Source organism: Rhineura floridana, chromosome 7 (assembly GCF_030035675.1).
Source record: "Rhineura floridana isolate rRhiFlo1 chromosome 7, rRhiFlo1.hap2, whole genome shotgun sequence".
Lineage (NCBI taxonomy): Eukaryota > Metazoa > Chordata > Lepidosauria > Squamata > Rhineuridae > Rhineura > Rhineura floridana.
In genome coordinates, this window is record NC_084486.1 from 5,441,401 (window position 1) to 5,461,059 (window position 19,659).

Here is a 19,659-nt window from a genome sequence, read left to right on the forward strand (position 1 = left end):
TACGCACATTGTATTCCACCTTACAGGAGAGTATATCAGTTCTGCAGTTTTGAGCGCTTGGAATGTACATAATGCAGAAATGGAAATGAACAAAGAATTGGGACCCAAATACTTGTTGCTGATTCAGTTTACAAGCTGTCTGGAGACTTTCAAGATTCTGATGATCAGTGCAAACTTCCAACATGTATTGTGCTCCTTCCAGGTGGTGGCACCATGCCTCAAATGCATCACGAATGGCTAATAGTTCCTTCTCCCAGACTGTGTAGTTTTGTTCAGAGTCCATTAATTTGTGTGAAAAATAAACACAAGGATTCAAATGGTCTCATTTCTTGGACGGCTGTAATAACGCTGCTCCAATGACTACATTTGAAGCATCTGTTTCAACCACGAAGGGGAGATGACAGTCAGCATGTTGTAACATAGGTTCAGAGGCAAACAGTGTTTTAAGGTGTTCGAAAGCCTGTTGAGCTGCTTCAGATAAATTGTGTATAATGTTTTTGTACTGTTGTCTTTATTCTGTATATGTTTTTGAGGTATTTTTTCCCTTTTTGTAAGTTGCTTTGAGTTTCATTTTTGAAAAAAAGCGACTAATAAATATCACAAATAAATAAATAATAATTGACAAATCCCAGAAACTGTTGAAGATCCTTTTTAGTTCTGGGAGGGTGCCAGGAAAGTAAGCAGTGCACCTTCCCAGGGTCCATTTCCACCCCCAATGGCATGATGCAGTAGCCTAAAAAGTCCAGAGTGGTTAAATCAAACCCACACTTCTCCAGTTTGGTGTATAGGTGATGCTGTTTCAGTTTGTGTAGCACCAGCCATATATGCGCTTCATGTTATTCAGGGGAGTCAGAGTGGATGAGGATGTCATCTAAATAAACAATGGCAAATTGATCCAAATAGTTTTGAAAGATATCATTCATGAAATGCTGGAAGACTGCTGGAGCATTGGTTATCCCAAATGACATGACCACATACTCAAAATGTCCATACTTGGTCTTGAAAGCAGTCTTCCACTCATCCCCCTTCTTCATCCTGACCAGGTTGTAAACTCCTCTCAAATCCAGTTTAGTATAAATTATGGTTGATCTCAGCCTCTCCAACATTTCATTGATAGGGAGTGGATAGCTATCTGGGATAGTGATCATTGTTTAATTCCCTGTCACTACAGCAACAGAGCCTGCCATATTTTTTCACAAAGATCAAAGGAGCCCCTGTTGGGGATGTAGAAGGGCAAATAAACCCTCTCTTTAGGGTGACATCAATGAATTCCCTCAGAGCTGCCAGTTCCAGTTCAGATAAAAAATAAATGTGGCCTGAGGGGATTTTGGCTCAAGGTATCAAGTTAATAGTGCAATTGTAAGGAAGATGGGAGGCAAGTGATCTGCTTCTTTCTTGTCAAACATGTCATGAAAGTCCTGATATTTGGCTGGTAATGTGGACACCTCAGCAAGGGGTGCAGAGGTAGTAGCTGCCACCGCCACTGCTGGAGTTCTGATAGACTGGCAGTGGTGTTCACAAAATTCCCAGTTGAACTTTACTGAACCCTCCTCCCAGGAAATGGGAGGATCATGTTGAGCCAAACAGGTCATTTCTAGGACCACAGGGAAGTGTGGCAAGGGGGCAAGGTAAAATGACAGCTGTTCATGATGCTTGGGTAACTCCACAGTTAATATTAGTTGCCTGGATGACCATCCCTGAAGCCAGGGGCCACCCTGTTGGAAGTGGGGCAAGAGCAACTCCTGTTTGGGTTCTTTTGTTTGTATTCCAGAAGGAAGATAGAGTTTGGGTCCTCCAGCTGGCTAGGCTGCCTACCTTTACCTGTGCTCTTCTCTACCTAACTTCCTTCTGTTGTAGACTGATATGCTCAGGGAAGCTTATCTGCCCCTCCTTTCTTTGTCTTCTTCTTCAACTTTCCAAGGAGAGTTCTCTGTCTTTGTTCTCTCTCCTGAGCCATGAGGGCATACCCAAGTCTGAGCACTGCACCTCCAACTTAGTTAGAACTAGGTATGCCTTTCCTATATTTCCTAAATACTATGTATTTCTATAAATAAAGTAGCTTTTTCTTATTTTACTAAGATTTAACTCTCAGTGCTACTTAGGTAAATACACATAATGGCACACTCCAAGTTCAGACCGCTGAGTTAATCTGTATATTTCCATAACACATCCATCAATGGTCTCCACTGCCAATAGCATATCCAATGAGGTGGTTGGAATATTGTGCTGCTTGGCAAAGCCCAAGTCCCTAAGGTGCTGGAAGCTCCCAAATCCACCATGGCTTGCATATGGATGTTTTGTCCTGATGGCAAACTCAAGCAGAGAGGTAGATGTCCCAGAGTGCAGGACACGGAATAATGGGCTCAAGTTGCAGGAAGCCAGATTTCGACTGGACATCAGGAAAAACTTCCTAACTGTTAGAGCCATACGACAATGGAATCAATTACCAAGAGAGGTATTGGGCTCTCCGACACTGGAGGCCTTCAAGAGGCAGCTGGACAGCCATCTATCGGGAATGCTTTGATTTGGATTTCTGCACTGAGCAGGGGGTTGGACTCGATGGCCTTATAGGCCCCTTCCAACTCTATTCTGATTCTATGATCCTATCTATGTAGAACTGGTGGGGTTGGATTATCAGGAGATCCACTGCTTACAGTGGATCCCAGCTCACGGATCTCTACAAAAGCTGGGATTTGGAGTTCTCCTACACTGGGGCTTTCTCAGACTTGGCTGGACAGGAATGTGCAAAATGCCCCACCTTTCTACAGTACAGACACAGCCTGCCTCTTTTTTTTTTCTCCTCCTGTCTCAGACATGGCTGCACCCTTCTGATCTGCATAGGATTTACATCTGGCTGAGCTGAGGTTCCCGTGCTGCTGGAGAAGCATGTGCGGAGGAGAGGTACAAGAGGCAACATGCAAGCCAAAGAGACTTTATGCTCCACACAACAACCTTCAAGCCTGCTGTCTATTTGCAAACATAGCTGAATGAGCTCTGGTAAGGAGTTGGGGGCTTGGAGCTCAAGCCAATTCATCCAGCACTTCATCATGGAGGCCTCTTTGATATTGAAACATCAACGCTGCATCATTCCACTCCACCTCCTGCGCCAAGATTCAAAAAGCATTGGTATAAGTCCCAACTGAATCTCTGCCTTGGAACAGTGATCCAAGCTGATGGGCCACCGTTACTTTCTGCTACGGATCACAAGAAAGTGGGAGCCAGCTGAGCCTGCTATCACAGTTGTCTAAGTGTCTGGGGTACTGGAGATAGTGGCACCTCACTGAGATCTTTTAGAGGAGGTGTGTATGGCAGCAACACCTTGTGGGGATGGAGGGAAAGAGGAGGGATGGGCTCCTGATCAGCTGGCGTCCCTTTTATTGTACCTGGAGCTAAGGGGGAGAAGCTGTCACTGTCAGAAGTACTGGAGCCTAATGTCTCAGCACTTCCTGGTTGCAAGTTGCTAAAACCCTCCTCTAGGTCCCTTTCTGTATCTTCATTTTCTTCTTCAGGACTGCTCCACAGGGCTCATGACACCATCACTGTGGAGCAGGCAGAGCTGGGAGAGAATGACAAAGCTGCATAACCTGCACTGCCTGGCTTTCAAAAGTAGTGGGAGGAATTACCCCACACTCCTCTGAGGGTACCTTTCTCCACTGATGAACTGAAGCAATTTTGACTATTCAAAATCACAAATATTGACTTGAAATATGAAAGTATAGAGCCCTAATTTCATCAAAATCCAAGTATATCAACTTTTACAACACAGCATTCAAGCAATGCATTCTGTAATTACAATCTACCAATTTTCATCTTCAGGGTATGAGTTCTTGGATAAGTCTATGAAACTCTTAAAGCAATTGGCTGTAAAAGGCTTTGGAAAAGAACTCCATGCAGAGATGAAGAAGACCATTATTATTGTGTAGAAGGATTTATCATCTCACCTGGTATCCACCAATCTGTCTCATTAGATTTTCACTCATTGCACTGCTGCTTAGAACAGAATGCAACACTTTGACAGCAGCATACACAGCACGGTCATCATGGGCCACGGCAAGGAGACCTAGCAGAATAGCAGGGCCCCCAATGTAGTTCAGACTGACAGCTGCTGGGCAGGACTGGAATACTCGGGTCCCTATAAAGAAGGAAAGAATATTCTAACATTTACCACCTCAGTTACCATCAAAATGATTGCTGGACAGGCTGGTAATTCTTCCTTAGAAGTGCCTCAGAGATTACATAGACTGAAAGAAAATGGAAATGGACTGCCTTCAAGTCGATCCTGACTTATAGTGACCCTATGAATAGGGTGTTCATGGTAAGTGGTATTCGGGGGGGGGGTTACCATTGCCTCCCTCTGAGGCTAGTCCTCCCCACCTGGCTAGAGGCTGCTCAGTTTGCCACAGCTGCACAAGCCAGCCCCTTCCTTGTCTGCAACTGCCAGCTAGGGGGCAACTGGGCTCCTTGGGACTCTGCAGCTTGCCCACAGCTGCACAGGTGGCAGGGCACGTAAACCTTGAGCCTTTGATAAAGAGCCACAGAGAGCAGGAAGTCCCTGCAAAATTAAACAGCACTCTTTCTGCCTTCAACCACTAGGTGGAACTAGCTACTCACCTGAGGTCATGTTTACATGCACAGGAGAACAGTCATTTTCATGAGTGATTCACACATGACCAGGGTAACATTTAAATAATTCAGCTATGTGGGTAGGGGCCAATCATGTGTGTCCTGACCACAGAATTGGCACAGCCAGGAAGTATATGTGTGCTGATTCAATGGGAAAGACCCCAGCCCATGTTTGGGAGCATTTAAACATTACTTCAGCTGTAGTCACTCATAAATGAATTATTTTCACATGATTAGTGGTAATGTTTAAGGCCTTTATGCTTAAAAAATGTTAAGTCTATCTTATAGGATATAGTCCTATGACCCTCTTCTGCAATCCTTTTATAGTTATACTTCTTAAAATGTTCCAGTGTTTATAGCCATAATTTGTGCTTACCATATTGGCCCACAGTAACGGATCCAATAGTTCTTAAAGGACCTGGAAGTTTTCCAGCAGTATTTTGAGCCATGAAAACTGGTGTTGCTTTGTCACGAGAGGAGAGCTCCAGCTGAAAAACAGAGTAAGTAATGTTTCACAACAGGCAGCTAAACAGGAATGGGAATTTTGAAGAAAAAAAAACTTTATCATTGTATGATAGAGATGGGCAGAGCCTTTAAGCCATCCTGGTCTGATAAGGAAATAGTTTGGATGTTCTGGACTCTTTTCCAAGATGTAGAAATTTGATCCATACTGACAAGACATAAGAAATGCCAATAGGTTTAAAGGCCTTACTAGGCTTTTGCAGAGGCTTGCAAATGTTGTCATCCAGCATTGATGTTATTGGCAAGCATAGAAGCCTTAACGGAATTACAGCTCCTGTGATGTTCAGCTTTCTTTCATGCACAGAACACATTCAGGAGTCTCTACAGCCTTTGTGAAGCTTGCAGACTTCATGCTACAGTATTCTTGGTCACCCTTTCTGTCTCTGGTAAGTCATGTGAAGTGGGGAAAGCCTGATTTGCAATTAAAAGGCTGCATTAGGACCTAATGTGCAGTTACAATCTCATTGCCTCATATATGGCAGTTACAATCTCATTGCCTCATATATAGCAGCCAGAATGCCTGAGGCTCAGACTCATAGGCTCAGGGAATTCAGTCTCAGAGCTTAGAGGTGATGCCTGACAGTGTAGCAGAGCAGCACATGGTGATTTTTTTAAAAAGGGAAATCTCAAGCCTATACTCCCAGAGAAGAAGCCATCGATGTTGGCCAAGCAAATGCTTTGTATGCAAAGTTTAAGGCTTAGTCTACCTAAAAAGGAACTACGTACTGCCAATAAGAGTAAGCAGTTCTAGGCTAGATGAAACAGTGTTTGATTGATCAAGTAAAAGACAACAGTTTAAAGCCAAGCAAGTATGTTCTTCAGTGCATGATTATTGCACCACAGAAAGATCTTGTTGCTAGAAAAATACGCTGGGAAACGGAGTACTTTAAATTTTGAAAGAGAAGCCCTGCACCCATCCCAAAGATGGAAAATAACTTGTACCCAGGTTCCTGGCTCTTGGTTCAAACTGCTTTAGGTCCAATTTTGAGAGCTGGCTACCCTAGCTTCACATCCAGATTTAAAGATTTCCAGCAAGGAAATGGGTCCTTTCAGACTCATTCAAGAAGTGTGCTGAATTTGCTAGATGTCCCAAACAGAATAAGTTTTCTTTGACTTAAAAATAAGTTCAGTCTGTGTTACAAAATTTGGTTCTATTTTTAGAATAAGAGTTATGCTTTGTTTGGAGGGTTTGACCACTATGGAATAGGGATAGAAAGTTCTGTCCGTTTCAGTTCTCCTGGTTTCTCATTTTACAATCTTAAATTTAATTCTCCACATTTCTGCAGCAATTTGCAATTTTTTTAAAAAAATCCTCATGAAAACACTCCAGCACTTTAGAAAATTCCTCCAAATAAAAACATTTTTGTAGGTGGTTTTGACTAATGTACACATTTTCCCAAGCAATTTCTCATCATATAAAGCAGTTTTGTATATTTTCACTCATATATTTATTTTTATGCACGCTTTCCCTTAATATATGCTATTTTGTAAACATAGTTTGGTTGGCGACCTGCATTACTAAATTCAATTAAGTGTGAATTTCAAAGGCTCTGTTTTGGTTTTCATATTGTTTTGGAAAGTGCAAATTTGATAGATTTGGCTTGAAATGTGAACTGAATCGAATTTCTCACCCATCCCTACTGTGGCGTCTGCAATGTACTCTATCTCTCACACTGCCCTCTCTGCAAAGCTCACTTCTGTAGTGGGCCATCCACTGCCTACTCTATTCTGTGAACCCATACAATGTCTCTAATTTCTCCCCTGTGCAGCAAAAGACCAAAAGGCACTACCTCTTTTGCTATTAGGCGACTGTCCACCTCACCATAGCAGTGTTTTATATCTTTGATTGTGGTATAGAATGAGATCATAGCGCTGATTCCAAAAGAAATCTTCTCCTGTGCTACCAAGGGTGCAGTCTGTCCACTGCTACAGCAGCCTGCTCCTAAGGAAGAACAACACAAAAAGATGGTACCCTCTCAGTATGAGAGAGCAAGAGAAGTAAGGTAATCAAGTGAGAAAGGAACATTCCCCCTCCAATTCCAGTGAAGTCAATAGTAAAAAGCCTTAATTGGTTCAGGAAGAAACAGCACTGGCTATTAGGAAATATCTCACCCCATCCTTTCCCATTCCAAAAGTGTCAGGCAATGCTTTACCAAGTAAGTCCAAGAGCTTTTACTCTATGCAAGAAGTCCCAACTGACCCCAGATATGCATTTATGAGGCTGAACGTCATTTGTGAAAGCAGTTCCTGTGATGTGTCACCTCCGTAACACAAATTGCTGCTAGTCATGTGCTTGCCCAACTTTACAACTTGTCAGTGTGAGTGTGCGTCCAATGAATGGTAAAACTTCACATGAAGAAAAATTATATTGTGTAAACTGGCCCTCCTCACTGTTTAGGTTTCCCCCCCTCCTTTTTCATTTGTGATATATGTTTGTGTAAACATGGTAATGTGGACATGCTCATTCAGTATGTCAGAGTCTTCAGTGCAGCACTATACACAAAGATGATGTGTGCTTTAGGTCTGAAAACAAAAAATATTCAAGAACCACATGGAATAAAACCATGGATCACAAACTATTATGATGAACTAAAGCTAGTATAGTGCCCTTCAGATGATGTTGGACTATAACTCCCATCATTCTTGATCACTGACCATGTTGGCTACGGTTGATGAGAGTAGAGGTCTAGTGGCATTTGGAAAGCCCCACAGTTGCTACCCATAATTCTTCCTAATTAGGCCAAAAATTATATGCCCAAAGCCTCCAGATCTATAATGGTGAATTCAGATTCCTAATCCGGATACTGTATGCGTGTAAGTGAAAATCATACACTAATGTTGCACATTGTTAAGGTCAGGGGGTTATCTGCAAAATGCAGATGTTTTTGTTATACTGTTGCTTTAATCACACACTATGTAAATAATGTTGTGACTCACAGAAATGCAGACAATAGGTTAGTAGATAGACAGTCACTGTAGGCCATAAGGAGGAGCAGTGCAGAAGTACTGAGTGTACCATCTTTGGAAACTGTAATGAGCCCTCATTCTCCCTCCCCCTTGCCCGCATTTTTGCATTCTAAGCATTTGTTCCATGACTATGAACTCTAAATACGTCTTTCTTGTTTTAAATGAAGTAAGTTTTCAGCTTACAATATAACCGTAATCTGTTTCCATAGTGTGACATCTAGCAAAGACACTCATTCTCTAGTCAGAATTTTTTCCATACCTCAAGGACACATGACAATTTCTATGACTTCTATAAGAGCTTTTGGCCACAATCCATCAACGTGAGTCTGCATATATCAAGGTCTTACATGCTGTCTTCCGAGGGAGTGAAAAGAACCCTATATCATTGCAGATATTTCTCTTCCAGGGGGCTTTTGATTGTATGCTTTAGGTGTTAGCTACCATTTTTGATGTTATGATAAGAGTTGGCCCAGAACAACCTTTCACGTATAGAAAAAATAATAATAAAGTGGGCAGGTGGGTGATGTCTGTAGCACCCAAACAGGATGATGCCTTCGCTTGTAGATGGACTCCAGCCGATGAACAAATCCTGCCTGCCCACCCCATCCCACCCCACCATAGCATGGCACAGAGAGAAGAACCCACTCCTTGAGTGGGGAATGAGATACAAAAGATTTCCAAGGCAATTTATAGCATGTTCAGTGGGTACTCAGCCAAATGAAGCTGTCTCCCTCCTGGCTGAAGCCTTTATAACAGCGACAAAAAGTGGCTCCAGGAATGCCTTTTTACCTCCAAGGCCCACAGTTTGGAAGTTGCTGCAGTATCTTGGACCAAGCTTGATAATAAGCTGCAGAGCTTCCACTGAGATAACTTCTTCAAACAAGTACATAGGGCCCTGACACCAAGTCAAGGAAGACTTCTGTTTCCAAATCCGGGGAGTAGCCACATAGCCATAGACATCAATAAATGAAGAGGAGTCCATGGAAACAAAGGTCCCTGGAAGAGTCTGTATGTACTGCATCTGCAACAGAGAAATGGAACTGCTAGATTACAATGGTACATTTGGATAACTCCCTGGAACTCAGAGTGTGTTGTATTTTACTCTTATTTGAAAGTTGCTTTGAGACACTTGTATAAAGTGACCATTAAGCTTAATAAATAATAAAAAAGGAGAAGAATGAAAGTATGTAGAGAACAATTTTGAGCTGAAAAACAACACATAGGGAGTTAGCTTTACCTGCTTGACCTTACAATAAGACACAAAGTGTTCAAAGTAAGTTAAGAATCATGGACCTCTGCATAATGTGTAGCTTGAGCCTAACAAGGCAAATACACCCCCCCACTGAAAGATCAAATTTCAGTGTCAATCTCATCTGAGTACAAAACAATTACCTTAGCAGAGCCAACTACCTGCCCATTTATATAGGCTGAAATGATACAGTTCCGTTTCGTTTCCTTTGCCACAGTCACTGCAAGATGATTCCACTGCTTGGTCACCAGTAGGTTAGCACATCTAAACTGGACTTCAGAAGATTGTCCAAGGTCTTCAGATTCAGGTTCCATAATGTCTGCAATGGCAGAAACTGGCAAATCATTCACAACAAATACAAGAGAGCAACATTTCACATAGGGCATACATCTGGAACAGAACAACATTAAGGAAATGTCAAATAGCTCCTTGTTTACCAATGAAAAGACTAGAGGACATGAAAGAACTTAATTCCCATTGGCTTTCAATGGATATCAGATCCCTCATCGATTGCAAACATATCTCCACTGGATGAGTGTCCTATAGGAAATATAACTTGGGGGTGGGGGGAAGTCTGAGACTGTATTCATGAAGTTATCCATGGCATTTGTGCAATGACATTCCACACAGCACTCACCATCATAGCAGAATCAGCTCTTAAAGAGAAAAATCAAATCTCTAATGTTAAAACATTGCTGTTTGAGTGTTGGGAAATGTGATATTCCTAAAAGAGAGCTGCTCTGTGAATCTAGCAAAATGTCTGGATCCCACATACCAAATAAGCATCAATTGCTCATTTATCTGACAATGTCCTCAGTAGGAAACAGTGACTGATAAGTTCAGAATCTGTACAATAGCACATCATTATGAAGGAAATGGAAATTGGACTTACTATAAAGTTAGCAAGAGAACAAGAAGCAAAGGGTCAACTCTTATTCTAGTAGGAGGAGAAGCCAGCAAATTTTATGACTCCTGCATGGCAAAGGAATAGAATCATTCCAGTTTCAGGACATCATAATTCCAAGATTTCTGCAGAAAAAACAATGGAGGAAGAAAGTAGGGAGGGGGAATACCCCAACTGGGACCCAGAAGGAGAAAAAATGAAGAAAGAATTTAAACAAGAGGGTATCCAAAGGAGTCTCCAGTTAGCACTAATTATGGGGGGAACCAAGCAGATTCCTTAATGTTTCCTTCCCCATAATGTTGCAAACAGCAGGTGGGGAGGGCTACCTCTATGTTGCTTAATGTAATGTAGTATAATGTAGGAGAAAATCAAAGAAAAACCCTAAAGGCAGATTAAGAAGTGTAAAGAAGAACAAAATGTTGGCTTCAGTCCTGGACTGGAAAGTTAGGAGCAGCAAAGAGACCCTTCTCTCTGGTCAGTCATGCATCCAATTTTTCCCAACTCTCAGTTCCAACAAGGATAAGGGGGAAGACAGCAGAAGACAACAATGTGGCTTCACAAAAAGCTTAGAGATCACCTGAAAACAAAAAAAGACACATACAGGAAGTAGAAGGAAGGCCAGGCCATAAGGGAAGAGGAGAGACGCGTAGCATGGAATTGCAGGGATGGCGTCAGGAAGGATGAATTGATAATGAGTGAGGGATGCCAGAAGCAACAAAAAAAGTTTTCTTCAGGTACACCCACAGTAAAAGATGGAGAAAAGAAATGGTGGTACAGCTACTCAATGAGGATGGCAAAATGATAACCAATGACAAAGAAAAGGTAGAAATGCTCAATTCCTATTTTGGCTCAGTCTTCTCCCAAAAGAGGGTCTATGACCCTAATGGCAAATGGGAAGTTGAAGGGGCAGGATTGCAGCTTGAGACTGATAGACAAATGATCAAGGAATACCTAATCACTTTGAATTAGTTCAAATCTGCAGGGCCCAATATACTGCATCCTAGAGTATTGAAGAAACTGGCTGAAGAACTCTCAGAATCATTGTCTATTATCTTTGCGAAAAATCGTGGAGGATGGATGAAGGAGGACATCCCTATCTTCAAAAAGGGCAAAAAGGAGGAACCTAGCAAGTACAGACTAGTCAGCCTGACATCAATGCCTGGGAAAATTCTGGATGAGATTATAAAGCAGTCAATCTATACACACCTTGAAAACAATGCAGTGATTTCTAGAAGTCAATTATTATTATTATTATTATTATTATTTATTACATTTGTATACCACCCCATAGCCGAAGCTCTCTGGGCAGTTTACAACAATTAAAAACATGAATAACAAATACACAAATATACAAATTTAAAAACACTTAAAAAAAAAAATTAAAAACTGGGAGAAGAGGGAAGTCTTGACCTGGAGCCGAAAAGATAACAGTGTTGGCGCCAGGTGCACCTCGTCGAGCTGATCATTCTATAAATTGGGGGCCATCACTGAGAAAGCCCTCTCCCTTGTTGCCACACTCCCAGCTTCCCTCAGAGTAGGCCCCCAGAGGAGGGCCTTGATGTTTAGTGTAGTGTATGGGTGGGTTCGTGTCAGGAGAGGCGTTCCATCAGGAATTGTGGTCTCAAGCTGTGTTAGGCTTTATAGGTTAAAACCAGCACTTTGAACCGAGCTCGGAAACATACAGGCAGCCAATGCAAGCGGGCAGAATTAATTTTATGTGTTCGAACTGTCTGGTCCCTGTTACCAATCTGGCCGCTGCATTTTGCACAAGCTGCAGTTTCCGAACCGTCTTCAAAGGCAGCCCCATGTAGAGTGCATTGCAGTAATCTAATTTGGAGGTTACCAGAGCATGGACAACTGAAGTCAGGTTATCCCTGTCCAGATAGGGGCTACCTGAGCCTCAAGTGACAGAGATGGTTCTAGGAGAACCCCTAAGCTACGAACCTACTTCTTCAGGGGGAGTGCAACCCCATCCAGGACAGGTTGGACATCCACCATCCGGTCAGAAGAACCACCCACTAGCAGCATCTCAGTCTTGTTTGGATTGAGCCTCAGTTTATTAGCCCTCATCCAGTCCATTGTCACAGCTAGACCCTGGTTCAGCACATTGACAGCCTCACCTGATAAAGATAAAAAGGAGAAACAGAACTGCGTGTCATCAGCATACTGATGGCAACGCACTCCAAAGCTCTGGATGACCGCACCCAACGGTTCCATGTAGATGTTGAACAGCATGCGGGACAGAACTGACCCCTGCGGGACCCCATAGAGTCCAGGGTGCCGAGCAGTAGACTCCTGCGGGACCCCATAGAGTCCAGGGTGCCGAGCAATCCTCCGCAAGCATCACCTTCTGGAGCCGACACACTAAGTAGGAGCAGAACCACTGCAATGCAGTACCTCCCACTCCCAACTCAGCCAGTTGTCCCAGAAGGATACCATGGTCGATGATATCGAAAGCCGCTGAGAGATCAAGGAGAATCAACAGAGTCACACTCCCCCTGTCTCTCTCCCAACAGAAGTCATCATACAGGGCGACCAAGGCTGTTTCTGTGCCAAAACCAGGCCTGAAACCCAACTGAAATGGATCCAATATGGATTTATCAAGAACAAATCCTGCCAAAATAATATTATCTCATTTTGGATCAGGTAACCTCCTTGGTAGACTGTGGGAATGCTGTGAACATAATATCTCAAGTTCAGCAAAGCTTTTAACAAAGTGCTCCATGATATTCTGATAAGCAAGCTAGGTAAATGTGGGCTGGATGGAACAACTGTAGGTGGATCCATACTTGGCTACAGAATTGTACTCAAAGAGTGCTTATCAAAGGTTCCTTCTCAAACTGGGGGGAGGTAATGAGCGGGGTACCTCAGGGCTCGGTGCTGGGCCCAGTCCTCTTCAACATTTTTATTTATGACTTGGATGAGGAGGTGCAGGGAATGCTTGTCAGATTTGCATATGATACAAAACAGGGAGGGAAAGCAAATACCCCAGAAGACAGAAACAAAATTCAAAAGGATCTTGATAGCCTGGAGCATTGGGCTGAAAACAACAGAATGAAATTTAACAGGGATAACTGCAATTTCCTAGGGATAACACCTAGGAAAAGGAAACCAAATGCAGAGTTATAAGATGGGAATACTTGGCTCAGCAGTTCTATGTGCACGAAATATCTTGGAAATGTTGTTGATTTCAAACTGAAAATGAGCCAACAGTGTGATGTGGTTGCAAAAAAAGGCAAATACTGTTTTAGGCTGCATTAACAAAAGTAGTTTTCCAATTGCACATGAAGTACTACTTCCCCTCTATTTGGCACAGATTAGGCCTTATCTTGAGTACTACGTCCATTTCTGGACAGCATACTTTATGAAGGATGCAGACAAATGAACGGGTTCAGAGGAGGGCAACAAGGATGATCAGGGGACTGGAAACAAAGTCCTGTAAGGACAGACTGAAGAACTGGGCATGTTTGGCCTTGAGAAGAGAAGACTGAGGAGAGATACAATAGCACTCTTAAAGTACTTGAAAGATTGTCCCACAGAGGAGGGCCAGGATCGCTTCTCAATAGTCCCAGAGTACAGGACATGGAATTATGGGCTGGGCTCATTACTGGAAGCTAGATTTCAACTGAACATCAGGAAAAACTTCCTAACAGAGTGGTATAACAATTAAACCAATTACCTAGGTAACAATAATTGGTACCAATTGGTACGACAATGTAACCAATTACTTAGGGAGGTGCTGGGCTCTCCAACACTGGAGGCACTCACGAGGCAGCTGGACAGCCACCTGTCGAGCATGCTTTAAATTTGGATTCCTGCATTGAGCAGGGGTTGGACTCAATGGTCTTATAGGCCCCTTTCAACTCTATTATACAGCCACAAGAGTGGCTGTATACTATAGTCAACATGGATTTTTTGCATTCTGCAATGTTAAATTGAAAATACCCCCATGGCATTCTTATGCTTCCCATAGGCTCATTTGAAAACAAAACTTTACAAAACTTATAGTCCTGAACTCAGAAATGCTTGCTTAACAACCCCCTAAGCTTTCATGGCAATACACAAAACGCTCAGAGACAATCAAGTTCAAAGTGTAAAACAAAAGGGAAAAAAATCCAGACCCCTGTTGGACTTTTTTCTGTCACTCTCATAATTTGTTGAAATTAATTTAAAAAACAGCCATGTTCACAGAGTACCTGTAATCCTATTATTGAGCTTGCCCGATACTCTGACCTTCATCTTCTGCAGTTTAAAAGTTAAAAAAAAAATGCCTGGCTGATTTTTAGTTAATTTAAGAAATTTAACATTGAAGTCATAGATAAGCGCAGGCATGCTCAGTAAGAACCAACTATCAGTGTTCTAAAAGCCAGACTCACAGCTGTTTGGCATGGCTAATCAGGGGACCACACCCGTGCCAGACATTGATTCCCCTTGAAACAGTCATGGCTTCCCCCAAAGAATCCTGGGAAGTGTAGTTTGTGAAGGGTGCTGAGAGTTGTTAGAAGACTTCTATTTCCCTGACGGAGCTCCAGTGGCTAGAGAGGTTTAACAGTCAGCATCTCTTCTGTGGATTGTACCTTTGAGGGGAATAGGGCGTCTCCTAGCAACTCTGAGCAACCTTCACAAACTACACTTTCCAGGATTCTTTAGGGTAAGCCATGACTGTCTAAAGTGAAATAAAGGTCTGGTGTGGATGTGGTGGATGTGGGAGACTACATGTGCCAGCTGTAGAAAAAAAAGTGGGGGAAACCGTGAAAAACAATAATACTGTTCACAATGTTTGGGTTTGCCTAATCAGGGACCACACCCATGCCAGACTTTGATTTCATGAGAGACAGTCATGGCTTCCCCCAAAGAATCCTGGGAAGTGTAGTTTGTGAAGGAGGCTGAGAGGAGACTCCTGTTCCCCTGACAGAGCTCCAGTGGCCAGAGTGGTTTAACAGTCAGCCACTCTGAGTGAAGCTCTGTGAGGGGAACAGGGCCTCTCCTAGCAACTCTCAGCACCCTTCACTAACTACACTTCCCAGGATTCTTTGGGAGAAGCCATGACAGTCTAAAGGGGGGGGGAAGACTGGTGTAGATGGGGCCAGTGACAACTTTGGTTTAAATTTGGGTGGGAGGCTACATGTGCCTGCTGTACAATAAAAAGGTGGGGGAAATGCTGAAAAAAATGATACTGTTCACAATTCCTTTTGGAAAGGAAAGGGGCTTCCCCTCTGCCCAGTGCCCACCCATCCAATCTCTTCCCCTCCCCTTCACCTCCTCCTTCCTCCCACCCTTTCCCCTTCCCACCCTCCTCCTCCCCCTCTCTGCCCCTCCGCCAGGTCAATTTCACCTATCCTAAGCGTGATTGCACAGGAGTAAATCCCACTGAACTCAAAAAGCATGGAAATGATCGAAACTACTCTTCCCTCCTATCCCCTCCCTCTTGCCCCTTCCCTCCCCCTTCCTTCACCCCTTCCTTCCCCTCCCCCATCCAGAAACAAAAGAGAACAGAAGCAAAAGAGAATTATTTACTTTAGGAAACCTCACTAAAATTGCAAAGTAAATCAAACATATTTAAAGCGACTATCTGAACTATATCAACTGTTTTAATATAGTTGCTTCCTTCCTGCTAAAACAAGATCAGCACAGCACATGTCTTGTTTCTGTTCTTTGGGCTAATTGCAGGTGTTGCCACCACTCACCATATGCTCAGAGACACGTTACCAAATTCTTCCAAGCTACACAGGAAGTGGATTGGACTCTGAAAGACCAACCTAAATTGTGTTTGCATTTTTACAAATGTGTAAGGCAGTACAATATCTCAGAGAGGAGGTCAGGTCTCCTCCCTTGGTGCATTCACTATAGCTGCCCAATTTCCCTGCTTTTAAAGTTTGATAGAAATATCTGTTGGCTATAGGTATATTTTTAGTTTAGAGAAAAGGCGGGTCAGAGGAGACATGATAGAAGTGTATAAAATTATGCATGGCATTGAGAAAGTGGATAGATAAAAGTTCTTCTCCCTCTCTCATAATACTAGAACTCGTGGACATTCAAAGAAGCTGAATGTTGGAAGATTCAGGACAGACAAAAGGAAGTACTTCTTTACTCAGCGCATAGTTAAACTATGGAATTTGCTCCCACAAGATGCAGTAATGGCCACCAGCTTGGATGGCTTTAAAAGAAGATTAGACAAATTCATGGAGGACAGGGCTATCAATGGCTACTAGCCGTGATGGCTGTGCTCTGCCACCCTAGTCAGAGGCAGCATGCTTCTGAAAACCAGTTGCCAGAAGCCTCAGGAGGGGAGAGTGTTCTTGCACTCAGGTCCTGCTTGCGGGCTTCCCCCAGGCACCTGGTTGGCCACTGTGAGAACAGGATGCTGGACTAGATGGGCCACTGGCCTGATCCAGCAGGCTCTTCTTATGTTCTTATGTTCTTAAACCGCAAGGTTTTTTGCCTATTAGTGAATTTTTTTATGATTCTATGCAAAAACTGGGAGATTCTCCTTACCGAAAGAGGCTTCATGTGCTGGCCCTGCCTCCTACTGACTGTTCTCTTGCCAGCTGCCTGAGAAATGCACACTATGTCATGTATGCAAAGGGATCCAATCTCAGATACCAGCATCTTTCATGATGTTATGTGTAAGAAGCTTCTTTTACATTTTCATAGAGGCCACTCATCATGGGACCCCCTGATCCTAATCCTCCATAGGCCTTACCTGGTGCTTGGAATGCCACTTCCTCAGTGGAGATGGTCAGGCAACTGTCTATGGGAGAAAACCTCACTTGGAAACAGATAAATTCTTCTTCTGTCCTCGCCATGTGACGCACCAGAGTAAGGAAACGTAGTGGATGGGCACTGTGAACAGAACCCATCTTGCTGACCAGAAACCAGGAAGAGAAAGTCAGACCATCCAGTGGGGGGAATAATCTGGGGCCTAGAGCCAGAAAACAAGACACGAGTCAAATACTAATGATAGCAACATGAACAGACTCTTTCAGCTGCATGTAACACAAAGTTATTCTGAGGCACAAGGAAACAAGCCTGTTACAGGGACTGAGTATCTTGGTGAGCACAGCCTTATTTGCAGCACAAGAGAAAATGGAAAGCTTGTATGTAGAACACTGAACAAGTTTATTTTAAGTACTCCACCATAAGAGTAACCTTTTAAAATCCAGAACTGAAAATATTTTTTTCCAACATGGCAGATAATAGTGAAGCTTTCAGATCTAGTCTCCCTTGGCCAGAGAGGAACGCTTCCTAAAATATCAACCTGTAAAGTATGTCTTCCTATCCCTGCTTCTGTGGGACAAGCTTAAAATCTGGGCACCAGTTTGTATTATTTGTATTAATGCAAAGTCAGGTAATAAATGAATAAATAGGGGGCCCTATGCTTAAGGCAAGGGGTTAGATGAGATTCCTTGGAGCCCATTCAGCTATACAGGTATATGGGGAAAACTACACATCACCACCAAAGGATTAGGGGCTGGGCCATATCTCAATGGTAGAGCACAAAGTCCCAGGTTCAGTCTCTGGCATGTTCAGGACACCTATCTAAAACCCTGGAGAGCTATTGCCAGTCAGTGTCAACAGTACTATGCTAGACAGATGGATAGCTTGACTTGGTATATAAGGCAACTTCCTATGCTTCTTATTGAAGGAGGAATATCCAGCTGAAAACTGGTGAGGAAACAGGTTACTGAACCCTTCTTTTGCCTCCTGTTCCTCCCAAGACAACTCCCTCCCCCAGTTACTTGTTTAAATCTGGTTTGCTACAGCAGGGGACATGCAGCTCACTGAGAAAAATATTTTATGTTATCAGCATATCTTTGTTCCTGTAGTCATTCCAAAATTAACACAGGCCCCAATTAATCACTAAAGGTAAAGGTGTCCCCACACTTGTAGTGCGAGTCATTTCCGACTTTTTGGGTGACGTCTTGCGACGTTTACTAGGCAGACCGTATATATGGGGTGGGATTGCCAGTTCCGTCCCCGGCCTTTCTTTACCCCCCAGCATATGCCGGGTACTCATTTTACTGACCACGGATGGATGGAAGGCTGAGTGGACCTCGACCCCTTTTACCAGAGATTAGCAAAACATTAAACCAGTTACACCACAGCAATTAATTAATTGCTTATAGTTACAAAAAAATAATCTTCTTAAATTAGCACATAGTGAACTCATCTGAAATAATTAAAAAGACAAGATGCAACTGAGAAAATATGATTACTGGAAATTACTTTTTTTTTAAAAAAAGTTCTGGCAATATTTGATAATGAGATGCCCTATGGTAGGATGCTGAATTTGCAATGGATCTTACAATACAAAAAATACGTATTTCAAATAGGACAATTGTAAAAGGCAATTGAATTTGACATTTTGCTAAAAAAATTTAAAATATCATTTCATCCTGAGAACAACCTTGTGAAAGAGATCACTAGTAACCCTATTTTAAAATTATTGTAACCATTTATCTTTACAAATAACATTCTCTCAAGGCAGCTTACACAGCAAAAACAGCAAAACAATAATAACATTGCTATGAAAACCAAACAAAACCATTAAAAAGCCTTATGAAATAATAAATTAAAAAGTTTTTTTAAGTGTAATGTGTCCTAGCTGTTTTGTTCCTACTACCATCCTGGTGATTTTAGTTTGAACCAGTTGCAATTTTTCGAAGCCCACCTAAGAACACATAGTGAGCATTTGTGGATTTTCCTGGAGAGAGAGTTCTACAGTTGTGGTGCCACTACTGAAAATGTTTGGTCCCTAGCACCTGCTAATCTAATCTTTACTAATGACAGATCAGAGAGCAGGGCCTCTTAGACATATCAGCATAAGCCAAGCTTTGCACCCTCAGGGCAGGGCACCTTTATAGTGCAGAGCAGGGCCCCAGTCAGCAATGCAAACTCTTGCAGGACTACCTGTCGTCCTGATGATCCCACAAGAGCTACAGAGGGACAAGGACAGGATAGGCCTATAAAAGGCTGTAGCTTGTCAGTTGCCATCCTCTTTCTTCATGCATTGGCTTTGAAGGAGGATGTCACTGGGTGTGATTGTTGGAGAGCCACTTGGGGTTATCATCAAGAAGGTTGGTATTTGGCACCAGGCTCTTGAGCAGCCATCCCGTAGCCTCCATAGACTAGTGAGACTCACCTTCAAGGAGAACAGGACAAAGCACAGGCCATTCCAATACAAGTAGGAAGATGGAAACAAAAACTATGGATGGAAAGGATACTCCGTCCACTCCAGTGGTGGTGACCTGCAATGTTTGTTTTCTTGCCTGAGAACAACATGGCGTACACATGCAACAGGTGCAAGCTGGTTGCACTGTTTGAAGAAAAAGTGGGAAGCTTGGAGCAGCAAGTGGTCACACTCAAAGGTATAAGAGAAGACGAAGAGTTTTTA

At 42.9% G+C, this 19,659-nt stretch overlaps 1 protein-coding gene across 4 annotated transcripts in view; it reads right to left on the bottom strand.

Annotated features, from left to right (window-relative positions):
- Positions 1–19,659, bottom strand: part of WDFY4 (WDFY family member 4) — a 463,201-nt gene that overhangs the window by 296,749 nt on the left and 146,793 nt on the right. For all 4 annotated transcript variants that reach the window (XM_061634768.1, XM_061634767.1, XM_061634766.1 and 1 more), the window contains 6 exons: positions 16,969–17,187; positions 9,505–9,680; positions 8,902–9,133; positions 6,936–7,087; positions 5,000–5,111; positions 3,942–4,132 (listed from right to left, as the gene is read on the bottom strand). In XM_061634768.1, the coding sequence (XP_061490752.1) occupies positions 3,942–4,132; positions 5,000–5,111; positions 6,936–7,087; positions 8,902–9,133; positions 9,505–9,680; positions 16,969–17,187 (1,082 nt within the window). The remainder of the gene's footprint in view (positions 1–3,941; positions 4,133–4,999; positions 5,112–6,935; positions 7,088–8,901; positions 9,134–9,504; positions 9,681–16,968; positions 17,188–19,659) is intronic.